General features: G+C 40.8%; 1 protein-coding gene across 1 annotated transcript; it reads left to right on the top strand.

The window, feature by feature from the left end:
• Positions 1 to 334: 334 nt before the first annotated feature.
• Positions 335 to 6174, top strand: EIF3F (eukaryotic translation initiation factor 3 subunit F). The gene is made up of 8 exons (XM_067299941.1): positions 335 to 620; positions 715 to 785; positions 940 to 1019; positions 2152 to 2289; positions 3195 to 3286; positions 4532 to 4668; positions 4837 to 4950; positions 5755 to 6174. Exons 1-8 carry the CDS (start codon positions 335 to 337, stop codon positions 5830 to 5832), a joined length of 996 nt encoding a protein of 331 aa, XP_067156042.1. The 3' UTR covers positions 5833 to 6174.
• Positions 6175 to 12161: the final 5987 nt, after the last annotated feature.

Here is a 12161-nt window from a genome sequence, read left to right as displayed (position 1 = left end):
CGGGGGGGCGGCAACAGAAGGGCCGCAACCAATAGACTGGCCCCCATGCGCTGACAGACAGCAGCTGGGAGCCGCACCAGCCAATGAGAGAGCTGACAGGCACTGAGGGTCCAATCGAAAAACTTGCTGGTCCCGAAAGAGTGCGCTAAAGACGGTGCGCTTTCCCTCCAATCAGGGAGTGCCTTCCCTCATGGCTTTTCCGGATTGGTTAGCAGATGTGAGGCGGGACTTACCGGGCACCCCATTCCCCAATGGGAGGTAGCACTGCGTGACAGGCGTTCAGATTAGCCAATTATTAGTGGCGCAGCCCGCCCTCCCCTTCTCTCTTGGCAAAATGGCGGCGACAGCTCCTACCGCGGCTCCGGTTCCGCCTGCGGCCGTGCCGGCGCCGAGCCCCACGGCGGCGCCCGCCACCCCGGCCGCAGGCGCGCCGCCGCCCGCCGCGCCGGCGCCTCCCGCCGCGCCGGCGCCGCCGCCCGCCGCGCCCTTGTCCGCCGCGCTCTCGGGCCCCTTCCCCGGCGGCCGCGTGGTGCGGCTGCACCCGGTCGTGCTCGCCTCCATCGTGGACAGCTTCGAGCGGCGCAACGAGGGCGCGGCGCGGGTCATCGGGACGCTGCTGGGTAAGAGCCGCCCGCCTGCCCCGCCGCGGCCCCGGCGGTGGGCAGCCGCCCGGCCCGCCGCGGCGCCCCGCTAACCGCGCTGCCCTCCCCGCAGGGACCGTGGACAAGCACTCGGTGGAGGTCACCAACTGCTTCTCTGTCCCGCACAACGAGTCCGAGGATGAGGTACCCGGGGGCGGGCCCGGCCCGCTGGCTTCGGCGGGGTGCGCTTGCGCCTCCTGAGCTCCCGCTGATGGCAGCGCTGGGGGGTTCCCTCTCTTGTCCCTTGCTACAGCTTAAGTGTTCTTGTAACACCTGGCTCTTCTGTCGCGTTTTGCAGGTGGCAGTCGATATGGAATTTGCCAAAAACATGTATGAGCTGCACAAGAAGGTGTCTCCTAGTGAGCTCATCTTGGGCTGGTAAGTTCTCCTTGGGCAAGAACATGCAAGCAGTTGTGTAGGTCTGTTAAACTGCTTGAAATGCCTAGTTCTTCTTGTCACAGGTTAAGACACAGCAGTCCTAATGCTTGCAACAGTAAGATTCTGCAGCTCCATTATACAAAGTCAGTTGTAAAACTGCTGTAATTCTTAATAGGAAGAAACAGTACAAGAGACTTACAGTGCTTATTTTTGTTTAGATCTAGAAAAGGTATCACAGAAGAGTGATGAGTTAGAGAATTCTTGCATGGATTTGTTAGAAGAACTACTTAGTCACCTGTAATACAGCCTGTGCCATGGAAGATAACTGGTTAGAAAGAAGGGAGAACACAAGAATAGTTTCAAGTACCTAAGACCTCAGGAGGAATCTGTGATTTCAGCTTGAGCATGGAGAAGTTCTCTGCTGAGAAAAGGTGGAAATACTTGTGTTAGGAATACCAAACAAGAATCAGTAGGGTGTTACGGGGACAGAATCTCTGTCTGGGCCTCTGGGTGTGTGGATGGAGTAGATAGTTTCCTTAGTCTGTCCATGTCTTCTCTGATCCTGGAAAACAGCATAGTTCTATTCCTATGGAGCAAAATTCTGCAAGCACAGCACTCAGTTTCCTCAACAACCTTTTAATGGCACAGTGAAGTACAGTGGTAACGACAATTTTCCTATGCATATAGGAGGCTAACTGCAGAGCAGCTAAAGGATCTAGATTAATAAGTCTTGTCTCCAGTACTAAGATGTTTCATTTGTGGAAGATCTACTTGGTTGCTTATTGCTGGATTCAGTTAGCATGCTTTGAATTACATTGAAATAAGGCATTGGTCTAGAGCATAGTGAGAGATGCTTGAATCTTGGGTGTCTGACAGCAACCGTACTGATTCTGTGTGACTGATGCTAAAACGTTGGCCCTGTGCAGGTTTCAGGTATGCCTGTGCTCAGACTGTGGTTCCCACAATTCTGGAACAGCTGGCCATAAAGCTACAAATTACCTGGTTGAAACACTGTATTTAGTATGCTTCTGCAGCTCAGTGTTTTAGGATACAAACTTGTTAAATATCCACAATAACAACCTTGGCCACATGAGTGTTGGAAGAACGGCTCCTTACCTTTGTGTTTCTGAAGGTATGCAACGGGTCATGACATCACTGAGCACTCAGTCCTGATCCACGAGTATTACAGCCGGGAAGCGCACAATCCAATCCACCTCACTGTGGACACAAGTCTCCAGAATGGACGCATGAGCATTAAAGCTTATGTCAGGTATTTTGGGAAGCTGCATTTTTGGGAAGGGTGTATTTGGGTTACTAAGAGGGACCACATCAGGATAACGAGAAGTGCAATGGGCTACAGTGTCCCACTGAGATAATAATGTGCAGTAGCTAAAATAGAGTTGTGAGCCAGGGATCATGGTTTTCTTCCCACTGGAATGTCTTGACTGTCATACACAAGCTGAAAGACCTAACCTTTCATAAGTTGGTTCCTCATTGGAGGAGGAGAGGGGAGTTGTCACTTAACTTGAGAGTGTTTTGAACATCTTTGTGACATTTCACAGGATTTATATAGCTAGCATTAATGTCACTAACTTCCCTCCTATTGTCTGAATGGTAGACTTTGTTCACTGAACTTTATTGCTGGGCATTTTAGTTATACAATTCAGAGAATCAGTGTGACTAAAGCATAATCAAAACAGCATCTTCTTGATCAGTCTTTCTGGCCTTTATCCTCTTCCATTTTTATCCATTGGTAATGGAGGTTAAATACTGAGAAATGTAACTATTCTACCTCACTATTCTTCCTCATACTGAGTGAAGATCTCTCCTCTTTCCAGAAGAGCCCTGGCCTTTCTTTGTAGCAAAAATCATACTGCTTCCTGACCGTGCATCTCCAAAAAAAGAAGCTGTTCCATGACATCTTACATACTGAAAGCATAAATGAACTTCAGATAGAAATCACAGATCATAGAAATAACAAAGGTGCTAAGAGTGCTTTGTACTTAAATTTTTGTCATCTTTAGAAGCAACTAGACAGTATTTAACTCTTCATGCGCTCATGCTGACAAATGTCAGGCTAGTTAATAACATGCCAGTGCACATTTCCTGTCCTCAGTCATGCTTCCTTTAGTATGTCATTGCTGAAAACTTGGTGTTTTTTGTTCTTTTTTCTAGTGCTCCAATGGGGGTTCCTGGTAAAACTATGGGTGTGATGTTCACACCTCTAACAGTGAAGTACGTTTACTATGATACAGAGCGGATAGGAGGTGAATGTTTTCTTCCTATTATGGTCCTAACCAGAATTGTTGGTGCTTGTTTTCTGGTGGGTTGGGGGGAGCAGAGGGATCTGCAGTTCTAGGTTTTATGGCTGAGGGCTACATATAAGGATTGCTGCATATTCATGCACACAGATGTTCCTACTTGTGCTCTACTGCCCAAAATAGCAAAGACCCTGTTTCTTCATGCTGTTGTTAAAGTTGTTTTTGCAGGGGTACCATCACACAAGATTGTGAAGATTGACGAAGGTGGAGCAATCTTTTGGGTGTATGGTGTTGATGTCTTGAGCATGCAAAATGATTGCAGAACAGAGTCAAATTATAGTAGCAAATCAGTCAGTAAAAGACAAGTGATCAAGTTAATTATGAGATGTGAGTTAACAAGATAATGTTAGGAAATGAAAATGACAAGTAACTGTGGAACTGGGGAGACGGACGCAGAAGCTGAGGGCTCCCTTCACAGGGATGGTAGATGTATCATGTTTCAGAAAGTTATTAACTATTTTTTCCTCTTGGTTGTAAGATGATGTTAATCTTTAATTTGTTAATATTTGGGGATCACAGGTATTTCATCTGAGTTTGCACCACAGTTAATAGGTGACAAATACAAATCAGGGCACTAATGACTTTAATGACTTCTCTGGATGTCGCTTATAACTTCTGAGATTGCTATAAGGAAAAGGGATTAGATAACTCTCTGTGTAGTAGTGTAAGTCTGGCAGCAGTGGGGGAGAAATGCAAACTTAGCACACTTAAGGCTGGTGTTATACCTAGAGTTGCTGCTGCCTCTTAAAAGTAGCCTAGATTTCTTACAAACCATGGCAGCATGTTTACTGTTGTTTTTTTTTGTTTTGTTTTGTTTTTTTTACTTTTGTAGAGGACAGATTCCTTTGAGTTTTCTTCAGTGTTCCCCAAATTCATTTTGGGAGATGCTGATGACTCTAATAGAATGTGAATTGCGTAGTGTGATTTTTTTAATTTCATTGTGCCATGAAGATAACATTTCCACTTGGTGGACTTGATCTGGCAGGGGACAAACCTACTGCTCTCCTTTATAATGTTTGTGGCACTGTGAAAATTCTTTTTTTTATCCTGGTAATGTTGCCATGCTACTGGGAATAGTGATTGGACTTGCTGAAGTTGATGTTATCCTCAAAAATTTCCAGAGAGCAGTTAAGGGTTTAAGCTGTTTTCTGTGGCAGTCAGTTTTTTCACTGATACTTCTTTTGCTTTCAGTGGATCTTATCATGAAGACCTGTTTTAGCCCTAATCGAGTGATTGGCTTGTCCAGTGACTTGCAACAGGTGGGGTCAGCCTCAGCCAGGATTCAGGATACCCTGGCCATGGTACTGCAGTATGCAGAGGACGTACTGGTAAGACCAACTTTTCATGAGCCAGCAGATAAGTCTGATGGAAGCTTGTGTATCTTGTTTTTCTTTTTGTATATTCTCTTTTTGTGCTACACTTTTGAGTTTGTGCCATGAGTTTTGCTCATGGTGTAGTGTTGTTTTTTTTGTTTTCTTTTTTCCTCCTGTACCTAGTCTGGCAAAGTGGCTGCTGACAACACTGTTGGGCGATTCCTGATGGATCTTATTAATCAGGTGCCAAAGATTTCACCAGAGGACTTTGAGACAATGTTGAACAGCAATATCAATGTAAGTTTGTTGCTTTATTTCTTTCAGTGTATTGCCAGCAATTTTGAATGTTTGTCTTACAGACCCCAGTTTGTCTATGGTCAAAACAAACGATCTTTTCTATCAACATGTTAATAGCAAGTATAGCCTTTTCTCTAGTTTTGATATTTTAAAAGATGAGTGTGAATAAAGGAACTCACCATAATAATCTTGCAAACAATTGAAAGTGAGAGAACGAGTCTTAAAGTACTTAAGAATTGGGCAAGTAATCTGAAAGCTAGTATTGATTCTTCTTTTAGAGTGATTGGACAATATAATATAAATTACCAAACTTAATGCAGTATGGATTTGAAGGATAATTGCTGACTTGTCAACTCTGTTTACCTGAGCTGAAGTTCTGTCTCATGTAACAGTCTCATCAGGTAACACTTAAGGCATGAACAAGGTTTTAGTGCTATCTTGTCTCCCTAACAGGTTTTTACAAAGCTAAGTTTCTGAACCTGTTGTTCACCCACAGTCTGGAAGACTGGAAGTAATTTTTAATTTTGCTTATACCCTTTGACTTCCCTGGTTAACATGGATGAACTCAGAGTTAAAATTTCACAAGCAATGTTTCAAGTCCTGGGAATACCAAAACATTCTTCCTCCTAGGGAAGCATTCCTCAGGGTAGGATTTTCAGGACTAATGACAGTTCCTTTAGCTGTTTGCAAATTGTTTTAAAGGTGTTAGAAATTCACATCTTCCTGATAGGCTACTGTTTTTGTTCTTACTAATATTCTAATCACCTTTTTTTTTTCCCCCCCTCTCTCTCTCTCTCCTCTCAGGACCTGCTGATGGTGACCTACCTGGCAAACCTTACACAGTCACAGATTGCTCTCAATGAAAAACTTCTGAGTTTATAAAGAACCTTTTGCCATCCTACACTTCAAAGAACCTGAAGAAGGATCAGATACTCTTTTGTGGTGGTGTTACAAATTTCATTGGACCGTAATTTAATTACCTACATGACTTGGTTTACATCTTTATTTCCATTTCCCAGAAAGTCCCTAACATGGTTTAGGAAATGAATGGGAATTGCCTAACATTTAGTTGAGCCCAGTATTTTAAAATGGAATAGGTGAATCTTTTTCTCCTGAGCTTATCTACTTGTATAACAAAATACAGCTTTACTGTAAGAATGTATTTGAAATAAAAGTTCCATTCCATTGGCCAGAATGCCTTCTGTCCAGTGCTACCTCTTCTCATTTATTGTATAGTGAATGTCCTTTTGACAGGGGAAAAAATGGTATCAGGAGAAAAATGGTATCAGAAAAAATGGATGCAAGGTAACTCAAACTTTGTAGACTTCTTGAATTTTTTTTCCCCAATCTTTAAAGCACAATCCAAGTGTGGCTTCTCATCCTGAACATGATATGCTTTTCAGGAGGGACTGCAGAATGGCCTCTGTGGGCTTATTAGTAGTGCTGTGTATCTGTCCTTCTTTAGCAACAAGGTAGTGACAGGGTATGAGACGGATGAGTTTACATTGTGGTATTGTTGCTATGCAAGTTTGATCCTTTGGGAAAGGAAATAAAGAATAATGGAACTGAGACCCTCACAGTAGGTGTTTAGAGAGTTAAACTAGTAATTGGGCTGATGGCTGAAAAGGATTTGTGGCTGAACAAAGACTTGCTACTGGAGTTTCCATCTTTGCAAAAGAAAAGCACAGCAAAGCTTATACTTCATTTAATTTTTGAGGTTAAAAGTTGAGGGTCATCAACTGGGAATCTTCTGAATCATGACCTTGTGCTGCTGCTGAATTTATGTGAACTGATATTCACCAGCTAAAAATCCAAGGATGGCATACAGGTTACAAATTGCAAATTCTGTGGGTCACATTAAAAACCTGAGATTGTTCCCTGTTTGCTGTTTCACATCTGATTTTAAAAAAAGCATTTTATTCACTTAAAAGTGAATAAAAGGACTTTAGAAGTGATTCTTCCAATTTTGGGAATTCTCCAAGATGTCTGCTGTTAAATTCTAATTTTAGTGAAAAGGAAGGAATCTCTCTTCATGAGAAGGTGCTAGTGGATAGGTAGGATGCCAGAGTCAGGTTTCTTATGACTGCTGTAAGGTACTTAGGATTGATGTTGCACAGAACAATTCTAGTGGCGAAAAAAGCACAACAGTCTTTCCCTGACCTCTTCCCTTTGCAGTTAAACTCTCCACACTCCCTGCTAGGAGCCCTGATAGAATGTCCATAAGAAGAAACAACATATTCAACCTGTAAAGTGTTTAAAAATAATGCTATTTAATAAGCTGCAATGCACAAAATAGAAAGTTCTCAGAAGAAAAAGATCAGTTTGTGATTGTTGATATAGAAGAGGTATTGTGGAATTTGCCAGACCTTACAAGTACCTGAAGCTTAATGTTGATACATCACGAGGGACTGAAGTGTCTTCCCAACTAGTAAGACTGTACTGCAAAGCAGAGGTGTCAGAAGAGCCCACAATTTCTGGTTCAGCTGTATGCTAGACAGCATAGTGACAAGTGCATGGAATTGAAGTAGAGTGGAGGGAAAGAAGTTGACCATTTAGGAACTCTACATCTGATACCATCCATTCTGACCTTTGTTACTCGGTAAACTATGCTGTGAACCTTACTTTGACTCTAGAATTATGAATATTTTATTACAAATTTCAGTGACCATTCCTGTGAAGGACACTATTGCAAGCATAATTGTAAGGTCTAGGCTGTATCATTATCACTTAGGAGGCTGAGGAAAAAGGCATTGTCTTCTCTGGAGTTTGCAAATCTAGGGAGAGGAATTTCTAAAGGTGTTCTATTTGAATTGTTCCACTTTATGGAATTTCCTATCTAAAACCTCAAAGTCACATAGAAATTTTGGTAGGAAAAGCTCATGAGTCAAAAAATGTTGCTAAGGATTTCAGGCCTTAATTTGCTATTATTTATAAATCATGGACTTCCTGGACTTATTATGGGGCTATTTTTTTTTTCCATTTAGGATATGTTGCTCCAAATAGCTTTGACAAAGTCCAGCCTTAATTTGTCTGACTTAAATCATTCTTTAAATAGTCAAGATATTTCTCTGGGTTTGCTGCTGTATTCACCATATATTATATTTAGCCATAATAGTGCCTTCACTAATATATTAAAAAACCTTTCTGTCCTCTATAACATGTGTTCGGCCTTTTCCTTGTGTCTTCTCTAAATAAGTACAGATGCTTCTTTTCTCTTAATCCCTCAACATTCAGTTTGTTTCCATTAGTTTTCTAAACACAATATTTACTGGACATTAATGTATTATGTGTTAATTTTTGGTAATAAATATTAATGTTTTTCTGATAAATAACAGGCTTTAAACTACCTTACTTAAGTGGCTCTGCTACTACCACCTTGCACTTAAGTATTTGATTGCTCAAGAGATGATGAGCTCTTTTTTTGTAGCCTGGCTTTGTCAGAGCTGATCTTGAGTCATAACCTTGGCATGGAGTTTTTCTCCTTGAGACCCTCTTCTCCTCCAGATACCTAACAATATTCAGAACAGAATTCCCTGTTACAATTGATACGGTTGTTCCCTTTGGGTATACTGTGTGCTTAGCAAAGATGGAGGAATATATAAAATGGGTCTAACTTGCTGTCTTTGACCATTTTTCTCAGATACGTCATTTAAGTCAGCCTCAACAGAGAAACAGAGCTTCAGTGAAGCGTCTCCTGGCAGCACGAAAAAGTAATGAAAGCTTGTGTGAACTGTCTTTTCAGTGAGCATGGTAACCTCTGACAACTTGCAGTTTAATTAGCATGCAGATATTGTGCTTTGTTCTGACGTCTTCCTAGTGCAGCAAGACTGTGCTCATTTGCATCTTTGAGCAAGTCCATATGAAACCCACAAGCACATAGAGGTACTCTGTGTTGGTATTTCTTGTCAAAATCAATCCTTACAGGGTGAACTGTGTTTAATAAGAATGACTTCTTAAAATAGTAGGAGGGAGCTGGTCATGCTCCAGTATTCCTCAACTGATCAAGGTTTGGGTAGCAGGAACAAGGCAGAAACAATGGAAATGGCAGAGACCTGGTGGTAATTAGCTCCTGTGTGCTCTGTTGCGCTGTAAGTCTTGCAGCTGACACGTACGTGATTCTTCATGAGAAGAGGCTAGTGGATAGGCAGGATGCCAGAGTCAAGTTTCCTATGACTGCTGTAAGGTACTTAGGACTGATGTTACACAGAACAATTCTAGTGCTGATTTTGACTGTAGGACTAGAATAAAAGGTAAAGGGAGTCCTTGCAGACTGTACTGTGCTGTCGTTAGTTTACTGGTCAAGCTAAAAAGTGACTGAAATTTGACATTCTAAATGCATGTGACTGAAGAAAATTTGTGTTTATAAATGTTTCCCTGGGTAGGGGAAGAATGTTGCCTTGCTATATTTGGTGCATTTAACAGACACTAGGTTGTTGCTCTTTCTTGAACTTTAGCTGATAAACACCGTATCCATATCAGTGTATAAAGCATTGGCTAGAAAAAGACATTAATACTTTTCTGTTGTTTCCTTGTTTGTCTCTTGGTTTCTGTTATCTAGTGTGACTGAATACCCCAATCTGTCAAGTCTCTCTCCACAGCTGTCATTTGCAGTTCAGCTCCAATTTGCAGTGGAAATTATTACTTTAAATGCATGACTTGGCATTATGACACCTTTTAATTGAAAAATCTAGATGTTTTAATCATCCCCATTTTTCTCCTTGTTTGCATTATTCTCAGTATCCACAATACCTCACAGTTTTGTCAGCAGATATCATTAGCTTATTCCTAACTTTTGTGTTGTACTCACTTAAGAAGAAAAAAAATTTGGAACTGATCCCAAACCAACTTAGCAGAATTCTACAAACTCCCTTTTCAACATGGCCTTTGTTCCTATTTATGAGTTCTTTATCCTTGTTCATGCTAATTCCTGTCTTCTCTGGTTTAACTAATTTAACTAATTATTGGTTCTCATCAAGTCCTCTGTGAATGCCCAAATAATTTATACTGAATTCCTCATTTAGAACGTACATTGTGCTAAAGTTACCCAGTATGTCCAGTGACTTGTCTTTGATAAGCCATACATTTGGTTGTAAGCCTTGTAAAGTGGAGAAAAGATTAATTATTCAACATTGTTGAGAATAGCAATCTTTTTTTTTTTTTTACTATTTGCAGTTTGATAGCTATAATAAAAAATCCTTGCTGCCAGAATTAGTTTCATTTGCTGATTATTTCAGTATACTAGGATGAAAGTCACTAAGTTTGCCTTGTTAGTTGAGTCATTTAAGTTTCTTTGCATTATACCTATGTCTGCTACAAAGAGGAAGTAGTGTTTTGGCATATGGTTTTGTGAAGCTGTGGGACATATGCCATATGTTAGTGACTAATCTGAAATGCATGGTTTTAATCATTACGGTTAAAAAGTTGCTGGTGAAAACTGTTGGACATGCCGCTGTTTTCAGAAGTATTGTACAACAACTTGCTCTTTTTCCTTGCATGCTTTGAAGCAGGGTGTGGCTTTTATTTTTAGTGTGGTTCCACCCAACAGAAGCAAGAGACCCGGGCTGCAACTCAGCTGTAAGATCTGTCCAAAATCTTGATGTTTGGACTATAGTGGGTGGAGTCCTAACATGATTCACTGGGTAGTGACTCTCACTTGAGCAGCTCACCAAACATATGGCTCTTCCTGAAGTGATCAGAACTTACTTTACTCCCTGTTCACATGGAAGGTTAACTCAACAGCTAACTTTGACTATCCACATTTTAATTACTGCAGTCACAAGGCAGTATGACAGGGAAACTTTTTTTAGTACATAGTTTAGACTTGGATCACTGCAGTATCCTGTTGGTTTGTTGTACTTTGACCTGTGGTTTAAGGATGAATAGATCTTGTTGCTGATTGCAAAGTATGCTTTTTAGCTGCACTGACTGAAATATAACATCAAAAATAATGCTTTGTATTGTTCAAGTGTGAAGTAATATTCCAACCAGGCCTACATGGCATAGAGAAGCACCAATGCATTAAGTTATCTGTGTCATCAACAGTAAAGTTACTCAGAAAAAAAAGTTTTGTTTTCGCTCTGCTATTGATGGCACTCAGTTAGTATGGTTATGTATTTGAGAGAAAAATCCCTGCAGGCTGGAATTCTGTCCAATATTATATGTCTTAGCAAAAGATGTGAGGATATTCCAAAAGAGAGGAGCAAGAGTGTTTGTCTCTGTTTCACTAAACTTTTAAATTTTCTAATAATGGGAGTTTGTCTTGATTCTGCATGGGGTTTAAGCAGCTTTCCTAAAGATGCTGGTTCTAGCTATTGTAACAAGCCAAGAGATTTCCCTGAATACAGGGAGTGAAGTTAGATAACCACAATGGTTCCATTCCATGCTGTAAAAATTAGTAATTCTGGGGATTCTTGTTAACATATAAGCATGCAATGCATTTAATATAGACATGGATTCCTCAAATTATTGTATTTAAATGTTTTCTCTTGCTCTTTTCTCACTTGTTTGTGGAAACAGATTTTTCCTTTCCTGAATAGCTCAAATCCATCTCTGATTTAGCAGACTGCTTGAAGAATTGTGTATTTTATAAATGTTTTTGGTTCCTATGGAAACAAGGATTTGAATGTATACCTGTCCTGAAAGAAATGAACTTAACAGAGGTGAAAATAGAGTAGACATACACTAGGAATGTCAGCTGAAGAATGCTGCAAAGATTAAATTCTTAAAGTCGTTGCTGATACATTCTGGACATACAAGGGAGATACAAGCCCAGTGTTGCTGAAGATAGGTCACTGTTCAAACTCTGTATGTGCTGTTAGGTGCTTTTCATCTGAAGTGGGCAAGCATGGTAAATTATTACCCACCTATTTTCTGCTGCCTGCACTTAATGCTGTTTTACAGTAGTGCAGTGGCTGTTGTTTCATCTAGCACTCAAGCACAGCACCAGATTATGGGAAAGAACTGCTAGCATATGTTTATCATAACAAAAGCAGGGAGAAGTTGCCTTGAATAATCACAAGTAACCTATGCATAATGTTATGGGTGCATCCTTCATAAACTGCATCTTGCTGCTCAGAATTTCTTCCGAGTAATTAGCCACAGGGTAAAGGAAGGAATATGTATCGTCTGTTCTAAATATAATATGAATAAACATTACAATAGATTTAAAAAAAGAAACAAAACACTAAGTGCACTTCCCACAGCAGTCATGT

This window comes from Apteryx mantelli, chromosome 7 (genome assembly GCF_036417845.1).
Source record: "Apteryx mantelli isolate bAptMan1 chromosome 7, bAptMan1.hap1, whole genome shotgun sequence".
NCBI lineage: Eukaryota > Metazoa > Chordata > Aves > Apterygiformes > Apterygidae > Apteryx > Apteryx mantelli.
This window is presented reverse-complemented; position numbering and strand designations above follow the sequence as displayed.

What these genes read in the sequence shown, in the direction of transcription:
- EIF3F (XM_067299941.1), top strand. Translation starts at nt 335, where the DNA reads ATGGCGGCGACAGCTCCTACCGCGGCTCCGGTTCCGCCTGCGGCCGTG. An exon ending in ACAACGAGTCCGAGGATGAG is followed by an intron (nt 786 to 939) that starts GTACCCGGGGGC and finishes CGCGTTTTGCAG; the next exon opens with GTGGCAGTCGATATGGAATT. An exon ending in AGTATGCAGAGGACGTACTG is followed by an intron (nt 4,669 to 4,836) that starts GTAAGACCAACT and finishes TCCTGTACCTAG; the next exon opens with TCTGGCAAAGTGGCTGCTGA.